General features: G+C 34.9%; 1 protein-coding gene across 5 annotated transcripts in view; it reads right to left on the reverse strand.

The window, feature by feature from the left end:
- BANK1 (B cell scaffold protein with ankyrin repeats 1) overlaps positions 1–25,497 on the reverse strand; it is a 358,724-nt gene that overhangs the window by 182,919 nt on the left and 150,308 nt on the right. For all 5 annotated transcript variants that reach the window (XM_060299754.1, XM_030845095.2, XM_030845094.2 and 2 more), the window contains exon 6: positions 13,202–13,307. In XM_060299754.1, coding sequence (XP_060155737.1) covers positions 13,202–13,307 — 106 coding nt within the window. The remainder of the gene's footprint in view (positions 1–13,201; positions 13,308–25,497) is intronic.

Here is a 25,497-nt window from a genome sequence, read left to right on the forward strand (position 1 = left end):
GTGGAAACAACTTGGGCTGGGCTGGGATCAGATGGCTGACTACCACCAGGCCATGCCTTACAGGTAGAAAGCTACCCACTGTCCTTGTATGGGTTTCACATGGAAAGCCAAGGAATGTAATACTACCAAGCAGTAAATGAACTTATCTGGCAAAGATGCGTGATTTCATTAGTAAGGAGTATTTGGCATTGTCTGAGGACTTCTTGGAGTCTTGAGAACCTGATTTATTCTTTAAAAAATATTAAATAATTTTGATAGTAAAAGTGAACTAAGGCAGGAAAAAATCTGGGAAAATTTTTGGGGCAATAAAGGGGCTGGAGAGAGAGCTTTGGGAACACCAGCATGTGTAATATAGGGACAGAATATAAATGGAATCTGGGAATGATTTGGGAAGCACCTAAGTGTAGGATGGTTGGAAAGCAAGGTGAAGCATGCTAGGGAAACCTCCTAGAAAGCTTTTTCAGGGGGAAGGATAAATAACTGATGGCCTGAAGTAGAGTGGTGGCAGTAAAAATGGACAAGGACAGAGATGCCAGACATTTCCGAAGAAAAGTTTACCGGACTAGATGATTGACTTTATACGCTCCGAAGGAAAGAGTTGATTTAAGGTACCATTCAGGTTTACGGCTACAAAGTTACAAGGTAGAAGAGAAAGTGTATTCATTAGAGAAGGGGACAGATCATTGTCACGGAGAAGCACAGGTGGGGGTGTTGATGGGGTAGCTGCTGGCAATGCGATTATATAGTGCTACATCAAATTAGACACATGTGTCTTCGAGTAGAGCATATTAGTTATCAACTTAGCTCCTGTATCACTAAACATTAATAATCACCACAGAACCCTTGTTTTGTGGAAGAGGAAGTATTCTGAAATAGGGCTGCCGAGCTCCTTTTGCCACATAAGGTAACAAAGTCATAGACTAGGAACTAGGATGTGAATATATATCTTTAGGAGGCAATTATTTAGTTTACTACACTGAGCAAAACGTGGTAACCTCACTCTCAGGAAACAGGAAAGTGGTAACAGCGCTACAATTCAACATATCTTAACACTGTAAGCAATACCTACTGTTCCTTGACCAAGAGTTTATATTATGTACATGACCCAAACTGCAGCTGTTACCACAACGTCAACAATCCTCAAGTCTGTAAACCAGGATAGGCTATTTTGAGAGATTTTTCTATCCACTGGGTTACAGTTGCTTTGCAAATCTACTGACCAGCATTTTTCAAACTGATTGTTGGGGATCCCAAAATGTGTGTGGGTGGATTACAGTTGTTTAGAGCTGCTGACATCTGAACAATAGGATGATGGGGAGTGTGATGGTTAATTTTATGTGTCACCTGTCTTGGTTATGGTGCCCAGTTGTCAAACACCAGCCTGGATGTTACTGTGCAAGCATTGTTTTAGATGTGATTAATATTTAAGTAAGTAGAATTTGATCCAATTACCCTCCATAATGTGGGCAAGCCTCACCCAATCAGTTGAAGGCCCTAGGAGAAAAGACTAAGGTTCACCAAAGAGGAAGGAATTCAGTTTCCAGACTGCCTTTGGACTCAAGGATGTAACATCAACTCCTGCTGGACCTGTCAGTTTGTTGGTCCGCCCTGCAGATTTCAGAATTGCCAGCCTCACAATCCCGTGAGCCAGTTCCTTAAAGTAGACCTCTGTCTTTCTCTCTCAGTCCATTCTCTTCATTCCATTTCTCTGGAGAATCCTGACTAATTCAGTGAGGAAAATGACTGTGGTGGTTTTGGTAAACCATAACAAGACATAAAAAACCAAGTTCTTCTACATTTTTGAGTTCCTATTCTTCTCAGAGTCATGCAGTGAATCTTTACACCTGTAGTGACACTAAAAAGATATTCTGTAACTATTTGGTAATGGCATAATCCAGAGAGCAAAGGAATCCCTTTAGGAAGCACAGGGAGATGGCTTGCAGGTAGGGTAGTGATTGGGTAGTATGGGGGTGGGGGGAGGTTCTGGACCTGTCAAGAGTTTCAGAGGATAGACACTCTAGTTTTGAAAATTATCATTGCACAACAGCTGCAAAAGTAAGAGTGAGTTCCTTAAGGATTAATTTATTCAATTTACAATAAAAAAAGCAAGTTGCTGTGCGTGTGTGTGTGTGTAATTGAAGCTAACCCTTGCTTGCATTTTTCTTTAAAAAATGAGTGAATATTACAGAGACTATTTCCTGTTATCAGTTACTAACGGACACTATTTATGTTTTTTCCCTAACCCTACGATAAACTTATAGATTTAAACTTATTACTTTTGACCTTGAAAAACCTACATTTTTTTGTGTCAACACAGGAGATGAGCATCTGTGTCTCACTCACTGCACACAGTTCAGGGCAGCACATTCAGAAGGCTCATATGCCAATGTTTCATTCTGTTAATGGCAGATGCCATAGATAAGAGGTAGAAAGAAAAGAAAGGAAAGAAAAAGAAGAGAAAGTGACATTATATATAGCTGCCTTATATTCCTACAAAGAAGAGCTGTTTTATTTTTGGAGCTCAAATAATACTAGTCTAACACCTAATGCTTACCAGGGTTTCAATGATTTTAGTCTATGGTTAACTTTGTTGCCATTATCAAGTTAATGTGGTAAATATTTATTGAATGCTAGAAACTCTTCTAGGCGCTAGGAATAAATCCACGAACAAAAGAGACAGGGCTCCTTCCTAAAGGATAGTATTTGCCCATAGAGGCAAAAGTGGTGATTTGAAGGAAATCACGCACTGTGAAACAAAAATCACCATGTTTCTGGGACTGCAAAAAATAACATAAAGAGTATCTGAGATAATTTCAAACTTGCCTTTATAAATTATTCATTAAAGTAGTAATTTTAAATAATTTAGCAGAAATAATTCATAACCTTTCCTCTAAATGTAAGATCATCTTCCTGGGAAGCTTCCTCCAACTGTCCCTCTTTCTCTGGGCTCCTGTGACCCCCTGGAGCTATAGCTCCTTACCATGTATAGGGCTGCAGTGGCTGAGGAGTGGTTAATAACCTCAGCTGGGCTGACTGGATCCAAGTCCCAGGCCTGCCACCATTTGAGCAAATGATATAAACTCTCAATGCCTCATCTGTAAATCAGAGTTTAAAATATTACCTACCATGGGTTGGTTGAGAGGAATTAAATGAGATAAAGTAAGTAAGGTGCTTAGAATTATTCTTGACACAGAGTACACAAAAATGCAAGTGTTGGTTCTTATTAGTACAGAACACACTACATTAGTGACACTTAACTTTGTGGTTTTATTTTCTCTTCCCTCTTCTTGGGTGCCCGCTGAGTATATGGGTTTTATTTATTCTATTTATCTCACATTCCTCTATCTTCCCTCAGTATCTAGAAGAGTTCCTAGTTTGAAGCCAGGTGTGTTAAACTTCTAAGAATTCATGAGGGTTTATTTTTATTTTTAATAATGATACTCAAAAAATGCATTTTTGAGATAAACAATCACTCTAAGACTACTTCATTCTGTATCCATGATCTTTAGTCCTGGGACATGGAGTGATCGAATAAAAAAAAATCTGCTATCTTGACTTTAATTTTATTCATGTCAATTTTATTCAGGTACTTAACTTATCAAAGAAAAGAAAGGAAAAGAAAAGAAAAGAAAAGGAAAGGAAAGAACAGAAAAGAAATTGTACCACCCATTACTGCTGTGTTCAATCAACGGTTTCCTGGTGATTCACAGACCGATAGCATCCACATCATCTATGAATTTGTGAAAAATGTAAAATTCTTTGGCCCACCCCAGATCTGTGGTATCAGAAATTCTAAATGGGGCCTAGCAATCCGAGTTTTAACAAACCTTCCAAGCGACTCTGATGCCCACTAAAGTTTGAGAGCAAAAGTATCAATACAAAAAAGAATGGGGCTTGGTTTGCATAAATAAGCAAGAGTAGGCAGCCAATAAAATTGAGATTAACCTAATAGAGAGTGAAATAAAACTGCAAAGGATACAAAGTATGTCTGGAGTAGACCTTCTCTCCATTCTATTCAGTTTCTCTAAGGGTGTCCCTCTTTTGTCATGGTTTACATTTTTAAAAATATCTTCTTATGAGTAGTAAACAGAAAAGACTCAAATAGAAGAGAAAGTTTAATGCTAAAAGATATTTCCCTTAATTATTTCTTAGAGAAACACCATCTGACAGCACTGTGAGAAATAAAGCATTGTTAGAAACAATATTTCAACCAAACATCACACATCATATTCTTACAGAAGTAATCTCCATTTGGATTCTGTTGATAATGATCATGGAGGATACAATTTCTTATAGTCAGTCAAATATCATGGGTAGAGGTCATGCTTATTTCCCAGATTGCCATTATTGCCAAGATTTTCTTCTGTAAAAGTGCAATTCTCAACTTTCTGTGAGAAAGCTCATCTTTCTGGCTTCCAGGATGACTCAAGTCAGAAACTGGTTCTCAGCTAGATAGGAATGATGTGAAAGTAACTGAGACAATGAAGCAAGGTGCTTGAGCTTGAAAGCTTGTTCTTTATTGTGTGCTGTTAACCCTGCTGTGATCACACACTTTGGATTCTCAGCCTAATTGGTTACATTTTTTTTTCCTCATCTGCTATCCTGGTCCTTATATTTTTTACTGCCCTGTTCATAATCTGTCCTGTAGGCTTCTATTCATTCCTTCTCCCAATATCTATATACCTAAACTCCATCTTCAACTTTGGAGATGCTTAAAATGAAGGAAGGTATACACCAAATGAAATTTAGGTTCACTACAAAGAAAATGAGTCCAAATGGCAGTTAATAGAAACTTGACATAATCCTCTCCTCTGTTTCTCCTGGATAGTGCTTCTTTTTTCGCTTGTTAACATCTTGCATTCTCTCAATTGGTCTGAATATTCAATTACTTTTAGATATTTTACAGAATCTGGGGGGTCTTGGGGAGCAGTTAATCAGAACTATACTTCTTTATCTTCCCAGTATTTGCTTTAGAGACACTACCCATTGATACAGACTTTAAGGAGAAACCAAAAGATCTACATGGTATTCTTGGTACAAAGATTTGGGGAACACCTGGATCCACTGGGGGGCATTTTTGGTATTAATGAATAGTTTTGTAAATCACAAATTATTTTGTGGCATTTTCCACTCTTACTCTCTGAAGTAGGATGTGACATGGTTGATCACTTTCTTCCCTCAGCAGCATTTTCTTCACTTGTCTCAAGACACCATAATCCTACTTCAGCCGGCATTCCTGCTGTCAGTCTCCTTTTATGGAAACTTTTCTTCCAGATCTCTAAATACTGCATTGCCCAGGACTCAGACCTTTGCTCTGAACTATACTTTCTATCGAATGATCTCATCCAGGCCATGGCTGTGAATACCACGTATGACCTCCTTCCTGGGCTTTTGACAATATGTCAGCAAGTCTCACCATCGTCACTTTCAAATATCTATCAAGTAAGAGCAAGTGTCAACACCTCCACTGGCAACACCAGGTGACAGCCACCATCATGTCTCCCTGAGACCACTATGACCTCCTATCTGGTTTCTCTGCTTCCATTCTTATACACCTGTAATGTGTTCTCTATAGCAACAATTTTTAAAATGTAAATTAGATGATACCAAACCATTTTAAAATATTTGCATGACTTGTCATCACCTCCTAACTCCCTATACTCTCACTTTACTGTATTTTTGTCATTACCAGTATCCCTTTTGAAATAAAACTGCTTATTTTGTTATTGCTTTTCTGCTGCCCTCACTAAAATAAAACTGCATAAAAACAGATTTTTCTATAATGGTCCCCTGTGTCTGGTAGTGCCTAGGAGAGTGTCTGACACTTTGCTTACCAGAATTTTTTTTTTTTTTTTTGCACGGTATGTGGGCCTCTCACTGTTGTGGCCTCTCCCGTTGCGGAGCACAGGCTCCGGACGTGCAGGCTCAATGGCCATGGCTCACAGGCCCAGCCGCTCCGCGGCATGTGGGATCTTCCCGGACTGGGGCACGAACCTGTGTCCCCTGCATCGGCAGGCGGACTCTCAACCACTGCGCCACCAGGGAAGCCCTTAACAGAATCTTTTTGATCAAAGTTTTCTTAATTGAGAGAAAATATTACATTTGCAGACTCACCTTCTTCATCTATAACTACAGAATCCTCAATTATTACACAACTGTTCCCTTACTGTAACAATACAATTATGTGATGTTACAGTGATGGCAATGAGCAGAATGAGAAACGAATTATGAATGTTGTTGAGAGGTGGAGAAGGTTAACCACTCATTGGTCAAAGTGGTCAAGGGTTGGCCTCAATGCTTGTTGGACTCAGGATGGCACATGGCCTATCTCTACAGTGTTACAATGCAGCCTGAGATCAGGGAAGTTTCTTTGATTCTGCAAGACATATTGTTCTGTCTTCCCTATGTTCCCAGTAGACTCAAGGTCAGAGGTGCTTCCTGGTTTGGAGAATAACTCAAGTATGGAGAAGGCCAAATTCTAGCCCCGACATAAACTTTTCTTCCTTTCCCCCCACCTCCTTCTTCCTTTTTTCCTAATTTTTACTTAAATCCTTAAACCATAGTCATCTTTATAAGCATTCATTTTCAAACTTCACATCTGGAGATCTACAGACTCCTTGAAGAAACACTGTAAAAGTGAATAATAGCAGTATAATACTGAAAAAAATGCTTTTTTTTTTTTTTTTGGTTAATCAAGTAAAAAATCATTTTGCAGGATTCAAAGTGGTTGTTTAATTAATTAAACCATCAATTCATAAAACTAACTTGAAAATATGCTAAAAATATCCTTCGTAGGATATGTAAAAATCTGTACTGGTAGGTTGTGTTATCAAAAAAAATGAAGTGGAAGAATCCATCATTTTACAGTCAATTTACATGCCAAAGCTCCAATTCACTCAAGCTCTACAAGTTTTGATAATGTGTTATGTGTAAATCTGTTCCTAATTTTGTGTATTTACCCAACAGTGATGCGTTTGTTACTAATTTGAAGTGAGTTTACATGACTACATTTTTTCCTATCATCTATTACTTCTCATGTCAGAATGTGAAATAGTCTTCACCATTTCTTTTCTTTTGCATTGATTTCTTCATTGCCCCAATTTTCTTCTCCAGTGGTTTAAAATGAAAACTAGAAAGGTCCATACAACTTCATGCATTGTGAAATTCATATTTTGGGAAGACACTGAAAAATTTTTTTTGTAAAATATCCTTGATAATTGCTTCCATCTGTTCCTAATTTTCTTTTCAGGGAATGAGATTAGTAATTCCTCATTTTCAAAAACTTTTCTTTCCATGTAGAACAATGCTACATTTAGAAGATTCCTGGCTCAATCCCATAGGTATCAAGAAAAGGAGTAGTCACAAATAATTTTAAAATAATAGTTTTGATGTTAACAAAACCATGAAATAAACAGAAATAAATCTAACAACGGTTTTTAAGAATTTAAAAAATATTTTTTTTGGAAAGACGTAAAAACACCCAAATAAATATCATGCTTATGACAGAGAGAGTTAAGTACAGTAAAAATGACAGTTTTTACTAAATTAATCTACAATGTTCTTTCAATTTTATTAGAGTATTTCATGGAATTTGACAAATTGATCCTAAATATAGGACAACTAAAAGACAAGTAAACGTTAGGGCAACTAAAGGAATAAGGAGAGCAAAATTAATTTCAAGAATGAGGTGGGGATCAGCTCTGATACCAAGTTTTATGATGAATTTAATTATATGCTTCATAATATAACATATAAATTAAAAGACAAGCTATCAATTAAATAGACATTTGCAATGTATAAAACTGACAAATGTTACTATCCAGAATATATACATGTGTATATATATATGATACATATATATGATACATATATGTATGATATATATATGTATCATATACATATATATATATGTTATATATATGAAGAGAGAGAGAGAGAGAGAAATCTCCCAAAATTCAGTAAGAAAAAAATAACCAACATAAATAAATGAAGACTATTAAATGTAAATTCACTGAGGAAAAATGAAATGTAAATAAACAGAAGAAAAATGCTCAACTATATCTGTAATGACAATGTCAATTAAAAAGTGAGATACCACTTCCCAGCTGTTAGATTGCAAAAAATATATTTAACTCACAGTTCTTAACATAGAAAAGATGTGGAACAATGGCACAATACTGCTGGTAGAATTATTTATAAATTAGTAAAAGTATTTTCCACAGAAATTTGAAAATATCTAGCACTACAGAATAAGTACATACCTGTTTAACTCAGAAATTCTATTGGTAATTGTATCTCCTGAGGAATTATAACATATATGCATAGGAATTCATATGCAAGAATGTTCATCATAGAATTAATTGCAACAATAAAACACTTGAAAACTTTATTACCCATTAATAATAATGGGTAATAATGGAGAACAGATACATACTGTGGTATAGTCAAACAATTCAATGCTACAGAATATTTCAAATGAATGACCTAGCTCTACATAAAGACATGTATAAATATAAAAATATTAATACTGGGCAAAAATAGTACATTAAAGAAAAAGTATGATTATCATTTACACAAAATCTACAAAATTGCACATGACTGTATATGAATTAAGGAAACAAATGTATGTAGTAAAAGAATGAAGAACTGCAAGGGAATGGTCATCAATAAGTTTAATTAAAGTAATGGTTACTTTTCAAGTGTATGGAATCACAAAGGAAAACAGAAATTCGACTATATCTGTAGAATTTTACTTCTTATAAAAAAAGATGTGAAGCAGACGTGACAAAATGTTAAGATTTGGCAATCCTAAATGACAGGTACAGGTGTTTTTTATATTATTTTCTGTATTTTTCTGCATGTTTAAATCATTTGATGATATAAAAAGAAACAACTCAGTGACATTCAGTTCTCCTCTACTCAGATAGCAAATGAGCTATTTTCTGTGAACCTAAAGATATTAGAAGTCCAAGATAAATCCTAGGGCCACAGTGACTACTACATGTGTACTGAAAATCCAGTTACATGCTCCTCATTTCACAGACATTTTAGGAGATAATATACTGAATTAACATTTCCACATGTCGCTGGTGATCATATGCTGTCCTGTTTCAGATTAAGATATTACTACTTTTTGTAAATGGTTAAACATTTTGACATGCTTTTCTAGAAACTGGCATGGGCTTTATTAAGCCATTCTCCTTTCTGGATGAAGGTACATGATCTGCCTCAAAGTAACCTAGTTTCCTTTTCCCCAGACTGCTACTTCCGGAGATTTAACCTGCAACTCCAGCCACTTTTAAAAACAAGCTATACTACTTTATTTTCCTATCAATAACAAGAGATCCTCAGCATTACCCAGCCTTGGAAAGGGTTCGGAAGAGAAGTTAGGGAAATTCACATACCTGCTGCAGTTTAAGACTTATAAGACTCTGGAATATGGCTTGAAACTCAGGATAGGGGAGAGCTACAGAAGGACTAAAGCAATTGTGTTAGTCCAGGTGTGCTGTTCTACCTCACCACTGCACCAAGTCAAGTCATTCAACCTGATTTCCTGGTGGCTCAGACCATGTGTGTTTATACGGACAATTACAACCAGAATGGAAGCTGCTCACAGCGATACTCTTATTTTAAGGGATGCACTCTGATATCTTCTATTCTAGTGTCTTATATATCAGAAACATTGTCTGTTATGATCTCCTATATTGATTTCACAAGCCCTGATGAGTCACACACTAGAAAGTTGTTATGAATTATTTCTCTGTTATGTTCAAAAGGCATGTATGATACATTGCATTAATATATCAAGTTCATTTGGAAACCTTTTATTATATTCAACTTCCAGGGAGAACTTTTTCAGTGGAAAATTCTTATCAATGGGAAATGGTATTTTTAATTCAATAATGAAGCATTACAGGGTAAGAGAACATTAAAGCAGATTTGATTTCCTGTGCACTTTTCATCTTATCTCTGCAACACTCCCACCCCCCTCAACTTTGCCTGACTAAGGGAAAAAAAAGTAAATGAGGAAGTTTATTGGCTAGACAGAAGTGAAAATGACCAAGACATAGTGGCACGGAATAGCAATTTACTTATTATAAATGAAGTGACAGGGACTAAATCCAGAATTTACCAGAATCAACTTGGAAAAGAAAAGAGGATGGAATAATAATAAGATAAATAGTTTTGATTAACACAGCATTTAATTTCATATTTTTAAAGAACAATAGGTATCTCTGGGTAGTTCCATGTCTCCTCCTTAGGATAGGTCAAAACTCAAGTATGCTCTGTCAGTTCCTTATGATTATTTCCCCTCACAATGCCCTAACCTCCAATTTATTTCAGCTAAAATACAGAGTAATAAATAAATGTTTAATAAATGAAACATTTCACCAAATAATTGGAGAACTGTCTTCAGGGATAGACATTCAGAAATACACCCAATTCACTGTTTGCTGAATTTACCTCTCAGAATATCTCTAGTGGTGTTTCTAGAGAAGTTCTTCAATAACCCACCATTAATTCCACTTTATGTATAAAGGCTTCTCAAATCTCACCATCAATTCAACTTAAACATTATGAAAATATAGGTGCAAGGTCTTAAAGACCAGATTTTCTGAGGCTGACATTGATCCAAGATTATAGGGCCAAGGAGGCAAGCGAAACATGAGTTCAGCCATATTCATGTCTATCTTGCATATTTTATGTAATTTGTATTATGTTATTTTGCACTTCTACGAATTAGAACCTAATGTTATGTTATTTGCTTGTTATGGGTTTAATAGCATCTGTCATCTAGCGATACCCAGCAATATGGCTTCTGAATGAACTACCTAGATTATACTGAACTTTCCATTTTTAGCTTCTTTTTAAAAATGCAATTTCTTATAAAAATATTTTTTCAAATACAGAATAATCATTACATTCTAAGAATGGTTCAAAATTTTCATATGCTATTAACTTTCTAACCTTTGTAAAGAGAGAGTAATATGAAACCATTAGGGATCGATAAACTTGGCTGCCCACTGGAATCATCTGGGAAACTTTAAAAAGTACTGATAGCTGGAACCCACTCCCAGATTCTTCATTAATTTGGGGGTGTGGCTTAGGCATGGGATATTCTTAAGGCTCTGCAGCTAATTATAATATGCACCAAGTTTGAGAACCACTGCTCTAAACCCTTGATACTCAGTGAAAGGTCTGAGGACTAGCAGCATCAGCTTTACCTTGAGGCTTGTTTTTTTAAAAAGCAGAAGCTTGACTGTACCCCATACCTATTGAATCAGATCCACATGATCAGGTGCTCCAATTGAACCAATCCAGAATTCCTTTTCTATAAAAATAAAGGGGGTTTCCCTGGTGGCGCAATGGTTGAGAGTCTGCCTGCCGATGCAGGGGACGTGGGTTTGTGCCCCGGTCCGGGAAGATCCCACATGCTGTGGAGCGGCTGGGCCCGTGAGCCATGGCCGCTGAGCCTGCGCGTCTGGAGCCTGTGCTCCGCAACGGGAGAGGCCGCGACAGTGAGAGGCCCGCGTACCGCAAAAAAAAAAAAAAAAATTTAAAAAATAAAGGACCAAGTCTATTCCATCCTTTCCAACTCTAAAATTCATATCCTACAACCTAAATGAGACACTGAGAAGCACTTTCAATCCCACCTTGAATTCTTTATCTATAAAATGAGAGACCACAGCCATCCTCTCCTCTCCAACCCCACAATTCTGGTTCCACAACCCTAAAAAAAATATAATGCTGAGGGAATTTGTAAAGTTGTGTAATAATTCCATCTTCATACCTTTGGATACACTTTCTCTTCCTTAGAATTCCTGTTTCCTTTCTCTTTTCTCACTGAGACACATAATTCAAGACCTAGGTCAAATCCCACCTCCTTTAGGAAGCATATCCTGCAGAATAATCCAGCTTTTCTCTAAAATTCTTTTATCAGTATAATGAATTTCATGAAGTGTAACACCTTGTTTCTTTCTATTATTACATATATATTATCTTGTTTCTCCAGTTAAATGATGAGTGTCTTAAGTGAGAGATCATGTCATGTTCCTTTTCTATCCCAACCTAATGTCTAACCTTTGTAGTGAATTGTGTTGTTAAAATGTATATGGGAAATTAAAATAAGTTTGCACTACTATCACAAATTATTTATTCAGAACCAGCCTACCATTGACCTTTCCCCATAATGTAACCTCACCATACATAATGCAGGTTCTAGCACATCTGGGTGAATCACAGTCGGCTGTGCCTAAGGCTCCTGTTCTTTTCTCCCCGCTTCCCTCAGGCCTGCCAGCCTGATGATAAAACTGCTTCAAATAGCACAGAAAATATACAGAAAAAAATCTCTGCTCGTTAGTCCTACAGTATGCCTACAGGAGATCTCTAATATCCTTTTGCTCCATACCTGTCTTACTCACCATTACATCTCCATCATAGTGTTTGGCACATACTGGGCATATAAATGTATTACAAACAATGTGTCAACCAACTACACAGGGACAAACTAATATAGAAAGTATGCTACTGAGCTTGTGCTAATATTGAGAAGTATGATTTTTTTATAGTATCTCCTATATATGCTTTTCTTTATATATGTATATATATATTTACATGATAAAAATAATATGTAGTCATTGTACAAAACACAGAAAAAGCAAACTGAAAAAATGTCATCTCCGAAATTGCACAACCCAAACATAACTGTTAGCAGATGCATATCTGTCCAGACCATCAATTTATAAATATGTATATATATACATAGATATAAACATATGCTATTAAACATATGTACTTTTTAAAACAGAGGATCACACTCTATCTACTGCTGTATACCCTGCTTTTATTTGATTAAATATATATCAAAGCATCACTCCAGCCAGCAAATCAATTTATGATAAAATTTGTTTATGATGGTTGCATTAACAGATGCACCAAAATTTATTAGATCTGTTACCTATCTTTGGAAGTTATTTCGTAATTATAAATAATGCTATGATGAACAATTTTCATCACACATTATCCAAGTATTTCCTTAGAATAAAAACCACTTCTCTCACCAGGGGATGGGAATTGTCAAAACATTTCATCAGCAATGCTATAATATTTATATTATAAATATTGCTATAGTATTTATTAAGTAGTTACATATACTGAAATGTGACAAACAGAATAATTGATGCATTTGGAAAATACTCACATTCTTTTTGAGGGTAGATTTCAGTTTCGAGTGATCGGAACTCATAACATGGTATCTCCTGTTTGAATGTTGATGTGAGAATATGATCAAGTTCATCAATGTCATTCTGTTTTCAAATGAAAAGGAAACTTTTTCTTAGTTCAGGTATAAACAGAGAAACTCATCTTACTGTCATATAATAGAAAATTATTGACTGGAGTACATACTGAGTAATCTTTAATAATACATCTTTTTTTTAAAGAATAATACAAAACATTAGGGACTTGCCTAAAAGCCAATTATTAGAATAATAGAAGAACGGATGCAAGAAATAAGTCTTTGCTTTTGGATGAGTTAATTTACTTAAATACTCACTAATTTTAGAAGAGCACAACAGGTGGTCAATGATAACACTGAAATTTGTTTCAATAATAAATTCTGTTAAAATACATGTTACATTTTAATAAATGAAATAATAAAATGATGAGTCTGATTCTTCACCTTAAGGGTTAGCAATGGAATAGTCTTAAATAGATTATTTTATTTCTGTGTCAAAGTGAGGGAAAATATTCATCTTGGCCTATTTTTCCCCTTTAAATATAAAATAACTATATATCAACTTTATTTCCCTAATCTGAACATTTTGGGAGGAGCCATGTAGAATCTAAGTGTTCTATTACCAATGACATAACCTATTGCAAAGGCCACTGTTCTTCTGAACTGAGTTTTGTGAAGCAATGGCTGGGACCAAATCGACGTGTGACATAGTTGATTAAAGCTGAGGAAGTGGGCCAATCAACAAAGCCATGGATGAAGAGAGAACTGTGGAACAAAAGTGTCCAATAAAGACGTTTGAAATGATTTCCAAATAAATTATACATATTGCCAATACGGAGTCACAGAAATTAAATGACTGGATTGAAAAAAAAAAAAGATGTTACTCTATTTCTTCATTTTTCAATAATCTGGGCACCTCAAATAATAAAGTGGTTCAGGCCTTTCTGGATTTTCTAAAAGTCCTACCTAGAAGTGGAGAGAAAGGATGAAAGTCTTTTTCTCAATCTATAGCTAAGTAATGCAAAGCAAAACCCAACATTAATTGACTTAATGCTATGAACTATGTGAAGCCCTTTGCTCCGGATCATTTATTTAAAAAAAAAAAAAAAGCAGATGGAGGGGAGATGAGACAACAAGCTCTGCCATCGACATTCAGTGGGGCTTCCCTGGTGGCGCAGTGGTTGAGAGTCCGCCTGCCGATGCAGGGGAGCGGGTTCGTGCCCCAGTCCAGGAGGATCCCACGTTCCACGGAGCGGCTGGGCCCGTGAGCCATGGCCGCTGAGCCTGTGCGTCTGGAGCCTGTGCTCCGCAATGGGAGAGGCCGCAGCGGTGAGAGGCCCGCATACAGCAAAAAAAATAAAATAAAAAATAAGAAGACATTCAGGGACTTGTTATTGTTTTTCGGCAATGAACTGAGTTCTAGGTATTATTATACAAAATCTCTACAGGTCAGGTACAGGGCAGGCAAAAAGGGAAGTGGCTCAATTCCACAGAGGAAGAAACAGTCGGGAAAGGCTCTGTGGAGGAGATGACCAAAGTTGAGATTGCTATGCAAATAAGGAGCTCTGGACTAAAGGCACAAATTGCATATAGTCAGGGAGGTGTCATGGAGCATGACCTGGTTAAGGATTTCAGGAATTTCCATAAGACTGCAGAAGAATGAGAGAGAGGAAGTGGGCATTTCAAAAAGTGCCTTGTATGTCTGACGAAAAGATTTTAATTCATCAAGCAACAAGGAGTTGTTTAAGGCCTACAATGCGTAACATGGATATGTTTGTTATGTGGATTAAATTAAGCTTATTTAAGTATCAGCATAACTATGACTGCTTATGTGGTTGAATATTGATATTGAGTGGGACCTATTCTATAAATAATGTTGTGAAAACTTTATATTAATTATTACTCAGTCTTTTCAGGAAGCCTTTGATAGGAACAGTGGGGCAAAACATTACTGGCAATATATTTGCACATTCTTTACGCTAAAGCTCAAAAAGAATATGTTTTAGCTATAGGACTTGATAAAAGGAATTAAGAAATTATAAAAACCCTAACATTAGTTTATAAAGTTTCTTAAAAACTTGTGTCAATGGCCATGAGAGTTCTGCATAGGCTATTATCTCATCCCTGACATTTTAAAATAGAGATAAATTTACTATTTCTTCCCCAAAGTGTACAAGATTTAATGAGTAGAGATTAGTGTGTCATAGAGTTACTACACTCTTGTATAAGTTAGGCATAAGATAACCTCAGGTTCCTTCAGCTCTGAAATTCTGAGACGTAGAGAATTCAAAAGAGCATGAGTTCCCAGGAGGAATCTTAGAAGTACAATTTCTCCCACAGAGGCACTACGACACTTTAATGTGAGAAATGCTACAGCTTATATCATTGAACTTTTAAAATGAAGTAGCAGCGTTCTTAGAATCAGAACAAAAGCTCTCACTATGCAGAAAAGGATATTTAATTAATTAAGAAAGAGTGCAGATACCCTTTAATATTCTAGCCTATGATAACTAGCTGAATCACTTCTGTTTTCAATTTCATAATCATGCTACTAGTATTATACCTGCATATAAATAAACTGTACAGAACACAAAACAAAGCTGTGAAAAATCACAGAAATGTTTACTAACATAATCCCAAAAAAATTTCTCCCCAGAAGATACCCTAACTAGAAAAACCTGATTTGAGTAGTTATGCTTCTTTTTAAATTTCAAAGATGAAAATAGGCATCATTTCTAAACACTGGCATCGAAATTGGAAAATGCCATAAATTTTTCTCTCCTTAAAATAAATTGTGCAACCCTAAGAATACTTGATGAGGTTGGCACAACTGTTCTCCAAGCAGAAAAATTAAAATGGAGTAGTTTAATATTTGTTCAGCAAAATTCACAACCAACCTAAGACATTAGTTATAAATGAGCAACTTGATACAAAAATAAGAGCAGAATAAAATGATAAAATTATATTGGCAATACTGTTTGGTTTTAGGAAAAATTAAATATATATAAATAATATAAACATATATACATAAGCATGCACACATAGATCTCCATTTAACAAGAATATGAGAAAAAGAAAGCAGAAAAACTAATATATGAAATAGACAAAAAAATTAAATAGACAGAATAATAATTACAAAATAATGAAGTAAACATATGACTTTTTCCAAGGGAATTTTTTCAGTGCTCTGTGATGGAATGTGGGATTGATGAATATACTTAAAAAGTAATTTGCATATATATTTATAGATCACAATTCTATTTGAATATGAAGATGTTATATACTTATTTCTATAAGTAACTTTATTATAATGAGTATTTCTTCCTAAAAGAGAAAAATACATAAAATATCTATTTTAAAAGATATTAGAATTATGGACTTTTACTTCTGGGAAGATGGAAGAGTTACACTTTCTCCTTTTCTTCTCCTTAAATACAATGGAAATGGTCAGATTTCAATAGGAAATCAATTATCATACAAGAAACAAGAATCAGAAAGATCTCTTAACTAAATGAAAAGAGACAATGAATAAATGCCAACACCAGATGAGAAGAATTTTGTAATTATCTGACAAAGATTTTAAAACAGCCATGATAAAAATGTTTCAACAAGCAATAACACTCATTCTTGAAATAAATAAATAAAAAATAGAAGGTCTCAGCAAGGAAATAGAAAGCCTCAACAAGGAAATAGAAGGTATAAAAAACAACCAATTTGAAATTTTAGAACTGAAAAATGTAATAATCAAAATAAAACCTCAGTGGATGGGCTCAACAGCAGAATGGAAAGGATAGAGGAAAGAATCAGTAAACTTAAAGCTAGAACAATAAAAAATACTCAACTTGTACAACAGAGAGAAAATAGACTGAAAAAAAAAATAGCGTGTGAGGTACTTGTGAGAGTATAACAAAAATTTAACATTCATGTAATTTAGAATCCCAGGAGGAGAGGAGAAAGAGGGTAGGGATGAAAAAGTGCACAAAGAAATAATGACTGAAGACATCCTGAATTTAGCAAGAGACAAACATACAGATTCAAGAAACTGAGCAAACCACAAACAGGTTAAACCCAAAGTATCACATGCTGAGAGACATCATAAGTTACTTCAACAATTAAGGACAAAGAAAAAAATTTGAAATAAAGAAAAAAATTTGAAATAAGGGAGAGAGAAACAAAAACCTTACTTACAGGGTAAAAACAATTAGAAACACAGTAGTAACCACAGATGTAGGAAAGAAGAGGCACAGTATTTGTCAAGTGCTAAAAGAAAAAGAACACTCAACCAAAAGTCTTATGCCTAGCAAAAACATCCTTCAGTAATGAAGGGGAAATTAGGACATTCTCAGATGAAGGAAAACTTAAGAAATTTGTTGCCAGCAAATATACCCTAAAACAAGGAATAAACAAGTTCTCTAAACAGTAAGGGTATGATAAAAAAAAAAGAATCATGGAACAGGGGTAAGGAAGAGAGAACACAGTAAATTAAAAAAATAGGTAAATACAATAGGCTTTCCTTCTCCTCTTGAGTTTTCTAAATTATGTTTGGTGTTTGAAGCAAAAACTAGAATACTGTCTGATGTGGTTCTAAATGTATGTAGATGGAATATCTAAGGCATTTATATATCATAAATGGGGTAGGGGTAGAGGGAAAGAAAGGGAGATGAGATTTCAATATAGGTAGACTGTGATAAGTTATGAATATATAACACTGTCTAGAGCAACCACTAAAAGAGACGTGCAAAGAGATGTACTCAAAACACAAGAGATAAATCAAAATAGAAATCTTAAAAAAAATTTTAAGTAAAACACGGTAAGACAAGAAAAACCCTAGATAAATAAAAAGCAGAGAGCAAACTAAAACCAAAAAGTAAAATGGCAGACTAAAGCCCTAACATACCAATTATTACATTAAATGTAAATGGTCTAAACATACCAATTAAGACAGTGATTTGTAAAGTGGACTAAAAACATGATCTAGTTACACGCACTCTTTAAGAAACTTACTTCAAATCACCAGTATGGACAGATACTGTGAAAGGATAAAAAAATATATATCATGGAATCATTACAAAGGAAAGCATGAGTAGCTATATTAATTTTAGGTAAAGTAAACATTGTAGCAAAGAAGATTACCAAAAACAGAAAGAGACATTACATACTGATAAAAGGATAAATCCACCAAGAAGACATAATAATCCTAAATGTGTATGCACCAAAGCTGCAAAAATATGTGAGGTAAAAACTGACAGAACTGATAGGAGAAATAGACAAATTTATAACTACAGTTGGAGACATAAATATATCTTTCAAAAATGGATAGAACAAATGGACAGAAAATTAGCACGAATATAGACAAACTCAATACACTATCACCTGATGATCTAACCAACAAGGAACTAAACAACATTTTTAGAACATTCCATCCAACAATAGCAGAATAGGCATTCTCTCCAAGTGCCTGTGGAACATAAAGGATGATAGAGCATCTCCTGGGATATAAACAAATCTCAACAAATTTAAAATAATTTAAATCATAAATGTTTTCTGACCACATGAAATCAAAGTAGAAATCCATAACATAAAGATAATGGGAAAGTCTCCAAACATTTGGAAGGCAAACAATACTTCTAAATAATCCAGAATCAAAGAATAAATCGCAAAGGAAATGAAAAAGTAGATTAAACTCAATGAAAGTGAAATATAACATATAAAAATTTGTGAAACACAGCTAAATCAGGGCTGAGAGAAAATTTTATAGCACAAAATACATATATTAAAAAAGAGAAAAAATTCTCAAACCAATTATCTAGGCTTGCATTTCAAGAATCTAGAAAAATATTACAATAAATTCTAAGCAAGCAGAAAGAAGAAAATAATAAATACAGTGTAGAAATCAATTAACTTGAAAATATAAAAATAGAAAAAAATCAATGTAACAAAGAGTTGATTTTTTTGAAAGATCAATAAAATTGACAAACGTCCAGAAAGACTGACAAAGAAAAAGGAGAGAACATACAAACGACAAATATCATGAATGAAATAAGAGATACCACTAGAGACCCTGCAGACATCAAAAGGATAATAAAGGAGTACTATGAACAACTCCAAACACATAAATTCGACACAGATGGAATGGACAAATTCCTTGTACAAACGTACTACCAAATGCACGATCTCTCTCTATTATTTCTACAAGTTTCACAAATACATGTGAATCTAAAATTTCTAGTAATTAAAAGTTTAATTAAATACAAACAAACCAGAAAAAAACAGAAGATATTCATTATACAAAGCTGAATTCCTTGAGGTGAATAGCTGTTTACATAAGAGCACTCCTTCAAAGTTTTATTTGTTCTTTCTTGGATGAGGGGGGTGGACACCTTTTGAGCATGACAGCATTGAGAGACTGTCCTTAAAAGGATTTTAGAGCACTGTAATGTAAGCAGTTGGGAGATACTTAAGATGCATGGAGTGACGTGAAAGGGTGTATATCTTAGGTGTAGGATAAATGTATACAATGAAATAGACTCAAAGAATCTTAAGTAATAATAATAACTATCACATGTTAAGCACTTATAATGTATTAGGTTTTATATAGTTTATCTCCTATAACATTCCTGAATGGTAGATTTTTTAAATGCCTATTTTTTTAGATGTTATAATCACGGTACAAAAAATCAGTTACAGCCAAAATTGCAGAGCTAATAAGTAGATTTTTAACTTATGGCTTCACATTCTAAACACACTACGTTTCACAATACTACATTCCAGTCACGGAGGAAAGAATAAAATCTGAAATAGAATTTAAGTAAAATAAAGAATAAATTGTGGTCCCATGGTTTCAAAATGGACACTGTAGTTCCAAACATCATATTCATATTTAGCCAAAAGAGGGAGAAAAGGGGCATAGATGGAGGGAAAATGGGGAAGGTGGCTATTGTGAGCCACAGCTCTAAAGATGTTCCCTTGGTCTCATTGTCTAAAACTGTCTCACATGACCATCTCTAGCTGCATGGGTGGTTAAAAATGTTGTGAGAATCTGGCTTTCTCAGCTTCAATAGTAGAGTGAGGCAAGGAAAAGGGCTTTTAAATATTGATGTTGGGTGAAGAAACCTATAGGGATGACCACAGAATACTAAGTTATTTTTTTAATCTGGTGGAGAAATACAATAATAGTAAAGAATCTTGATTAACAAGAGAAGTGATTTCAGTGAAATAACCACAGGAGGGTTGTGAAATGTTCGTAATAGGAGACAAAAATCCATCAAATAGCATTTTACTCTTTACCTTCAGGTATCTAAAAGGAAAGCCAATGGCTGAGCTAAAAACATCTTGGTTTTCTTATTATAATGAATTGCTATGCTTGTTTAAGTTTCACCAGTAAAAGAAAAATAAGAAAATAACTTCATTTGTTCCATTGTTCATAATGTGTGCTATGAAAGTGTGCCAAAATAGCCATTTAAAGGAGAATTTTATATATAGTTTACATAACCTATCTTAAACACAATTTTCTCCTACAGCTTGTAAAGAGAATGATAGGACAGAGAGCAGAGCAAATACTTTCTAGGGTTATAAAAAGCCTTTCTTTTTTACTTTATGAGTATTCAACTCCAAGCAGTTAATGTAAAAGAATAATCTAAGTAAGTAAATTGGGCTAAGATAAAAGGGATATTTTCCTTTGTCAAATTAATTTTTCTAAGTTTTGAGTGAGTCAGTTCTTAGAATTTCAACATGTCTGTGACTACATTTGCAAAAATAAATGTAAGAATATAAAGCAATGCAATTTTACACTTCCTTCAAATAGTTTATATTTATTATCGATTAGGTGTTCATATAGTTGTAATATCTCTTTAAATAACTTGAAAGTAATTATAACAGGAAGAAAATATGTTTTGAGATCTGAGAAACCTGTGTTGACATGCCTGCTCAGGAATCATTAGCTGGGGACCTTAATAATACTTACCTGACACAATTACTTAGGAGTTTAAATGAGTAAATATGTAAAATCTCCAGTAAATCTTAATTCCCTTTTCTCGGAATACTTTGATGTGAGCCCTCAGATATAACTCACGAAATGTAATCATTGTGATTTAGAAAAGTACATATCTATTCATGAGGAGAATCACTCCCCAAACTAGCCTTTGAACTGACTGAACAAATAATTTAGTTTGTTTTTTCTTTCTAATTTTTTAAATTAAGTAACACATCTTTAAAACTAGTTAGAATGTAGGTTTTATATTGTAATACAGGGACGCAAAATGCCAGAGGCTTAAGAAAGATAGATGCCCATTTCTCTTTAACATAAAAATCTGGAATGAGGCAGTTCAGGGCTGATGTCATGGCTCCCTGATCACGGGATCCAGGCTCTATTTTGTTTTACTAGTAATACCATTTTCATAGTTCTGGATGGTTCATCCATCATCCCCTTGTTAGCACTGCAGCCAGACAAAGGAAAAAGTCAGTGAGGGGGAGAGCATGACTGTGCCCTTCTTTTAAGGACATGATCAGAAATTTGTACAAATCACTTCCACTGACATGCCATTGGCTATTAGTTAGTTATATGACTACACCTAGCTGCAAGGGAGTCAGAAAGTGCAATAATTACCTGGGTGGACACGTGCCCAATAAAAGTTATATCGCCATGTAAGAAAGGAAAAAGAAACACTAGGGAACAATTAGCAATTTCTGCCATCTCCATCAACAATGCAAAATGCATAAACATCATAATTATGCAAAGGCAATTGATAAAAGTTAAAAAAAAAAAAAGAAAAACACTCTTCTAGACCACTGGCTGAAGCTTGACTGTGCTGAAATTTTCAACTGGACCCCACCCGCACCCCCCTCAAAAAATGTCAAAAAGTCTCAAAAATTTAATGACTAAACTTGAACAGATTCTCTAATGGAGATATTTAATGCCATGAATGATGAAACAAAGAAAGAAACAAACGAAAAGCAAAGCTTTTCTATGGCAGGCATTAGATAGAGCAACCATAAGAACTATGTCTTTTCTTACCCTTACCTCCCTCTAACACCTATTTTGTAACAACTTACTGTTAATATGTAATAAAATAAGGCAGTTTTAAAACAAATAGTGTACTAGCATATTCAAAGAAATATCTTTCAAAGAAGCCTTCTCTAAATGATGCAATGATTTTTTGAAAATTTTTGGATATTATTCTTTTGGGTTGTTTTAGATGTTAGTTTCCAAGACAGAAAACAGAATTAGTCTCATCGTTTTATATTTGTTTTTTTTCCTTTGTTGTCCTTCCCTTCTTTGCCCAGCTCTTTCTACTTCAGTCAAAAGCAGCACTGCTTTATGCAATAGCTCAATAACCTTCTCCAAAAGGGCTGTGCCTATGTTATCAGGAAGCCAGTGGCTGTTGGAACAAGGGTCTCTGACAGATGGATCACTTGAGGTTGGGTGGGAAACTTAATGTGTGATATACTTTCACCCAACAAAATACGTATTGAGCAGCCAATGTGTCTGGCAGTGTTCTTGGTTCTGGACATGAAACGGGGAACTAAATAGATAGCATCTCTGCCCTTATTGACCTTGGAGTCTAATGAGAGGCAGATAATGAGAGGTAATTTGAGAAATATCACACACAGAGATGTCAAATTAGAATGTGATTGGTATTACAAAGAGATATGCAGGGAGAAGTATGGATCAGGGCAGGCTCCACTGAGGTAGAGATGCTGGGTTAAAACTTGGAGTTAGAATTAATCAGATGAAGATAGTGCTAGGGAAGGCGGACAGGAAGAGTGTTTCAGTTAGAGAGAGGAGCACATATAAAGGCCCTGGGGTAGGAGATTAGGAAGGAAAAGTTCAGGAAGTAAAGCAGACCAGCATTCCTGGAATGCAGAAGTGAGGCAGAGGATTAAGATTAAGCTGGATGGAGAAAGAGTGGGGACAGTGACAGCAAGGCCATATTGTTCATGTTAAAGATTTTTAATCCATACAACAATTGGAATCTGTTGAAGTATTTGAGCAGGAGAATTACATGCTGAGGTCTTTCTTTTTAAAATAACCTCACAGACCAGGGACTTTAGGGTGTGTGCAAAAACCTACAGTAGGGGACCAGTTAGGAGGCTAGCCTAGCAGTATAGGCAAGAGGAAAATGTAGACTAAAGTGTCAGAACTGGAGAGATATGGAGAGAAGTAAGCAATATTTAGTAAGTAAAACTGATATGGCTTAGTAATGGATTGAGTTTATAGGGCGAGAGAGTACAAGGTATGAGGAGACACTTGTGTTTCTGGCTTTTAAACTAGATTGATGATGATGCATTTCATGAGTTAGAGAACAGTGAGAGATGGGCTTAAAGGAAATCCACATTTGGAGTATACCTCATAGGTCAATGAGATAACCTGCAGAGGAAATGTCTATCAAAAAAAGAAGGGTATCTAAGAATCAAAACTGAATACATTTAAATTTTTATTTTCTAGATCTAGAAAGAAGAGATTGCAAAGGATATTGAAAAGGAAAGGTGAAGGATGTAGGAAGAAAACCAGGAACATATGTCTTCCTAGAAGCTAAGAAAAAAGATTATATCAAAAAAGTGAGTTTGGTCAATGGCGTTAATTGTGGCTGAAAAGTCAAGTTAAATTGAATGAAAAATTGTTCATTGGATTTGCTGGAAGGGACTTGAGCATAATTGACATATATTTGTTTGTGTGTTGCTACTTAATAAGGTTAATGACACTAAATGGCTGACCTCTGGAAAAAAATAATAAATTCTCAGAAGTTGAATTTTACTTGTCAAAGATTTACTTTACTTCATTTCCTTTGTCTTGATACAGTTTAGTGTAGAAGCATATTTCATGAATGCTAAACACAATTTAGACTTCCCAAATTATATTCCACTTTATTTCTTTATCTTATTGTTGATACTATTTAGTAAAGAGACCCACAAGAATGCATAATGACTTTTAGAAAATGCAAACAAACACATTTTGCCACAAGGTTTTTTAGTTTTCTAATTTCCAAAGGGTTATTGATGATTTGGGGTTTGTTCCTACCTTCTTATGAGTGAGCATTGTTAACTGTGTTTTGTGCTTTGTGCTTTGTTTTCAGGATTGTTTAAAAATATTCCTTATGGTTGAAGATCTGGATGCTCTAAAGAACTGGATAGTAAAAGCACAAGGCTGCTCTTGGATGGGGGGTGGTTATATGTAGCACTCACACCAGCACACAGACATCCTCCGCAAAGGGCAGTCAAAGCCAGCCCCAGGGACAGGAAGAGAGGGAAATGTAAGGAGCAAGAGAGATGCTTCAGTTTGGGAGAACAAGAAATCATTAATAAAATACACTCTAAGCAGTAGCTAAACATAAATGAAAACATATGGGACCAATAACTATGAAAATGGACTGAGATGGCTTATAAGATAAGAATTGTAGAGAAACAACAGTATAGTTATGTCAATGGCTAAGTTAATGGCTATTTCTGCACTCAGAAATATTTATTTTTTTTCTCATAATAGCTGTTATATCTGCTGTTAAAGTTAACTAATTTATTTGTTTTTCTCTAAATAAATGGATGAGTGTACTACGTTGTGTGTTCCTGTTTGATTCAATGATTTGTAACTGTGGTGAGTATAATCATTAAGTCTGAACTATCCCAATCAGGCATCGTTAACTGTTGCTTGACCTAGCATAAAGGAGACATAGCACAAAGGAAATGTTGCTTGTTTTATCAGTAAAATAAAGCTTCAATAGATTTGCCTTATTCTTATTGGTCCAATCTAATTAGGAGCACAAGCAATATGAAAAATGAATCCAGAAATAAATCTCTAGATTGCATTTTATTAGACTGTTTTTTGTCTGATTATAAATCTTTGATCAGAAATATAAAACAAGTTAAAAAACCAATCAAAGGTACATGAAACTCAAATCACTTTCTTCTTCTCTGGGGGAAGAATTAAGAGTAAGCAAAATAAAATGGAAATAAAGGCTACATGGAGAGCCCATGTATTTGCAAGTCAGTCCTCTCAACAAGAATGGTCATAATTCCTAATCTAAGTAATTTTTTTCTCTTGGCTTACAATTATGGAATACTTGAGTTGGAAATGACCTTGGAGATTATATCCTCTAGCTTCTTCATTGTTCACATGAGGAAATTCCTTTAGCACTAAGGAAAGTGGGCTCTCATGAAGTGGCTGCTAAATCAATGAAAGAACCCAACTCCTGTTCCTGCCCTATCCAGAACTATTTCTCTTATGCTGCACTGTCACTTTCCAGTAAGAAAAAGGAAAGATGATAAAC

This window comes from Globicephala melas, chromosome 5 (assembly GCF_963455315.2).
Source record: "Globicephala melas chromosome 5, mGloMel1.2, whole genome shotgun sequence".
Classification (NCBI taxonomy): Eukaryota; Metazoa; Chordata; class Mammalia; order Artiodactyla; family Delphinidae; genus Globicephala; species Globicephala melas.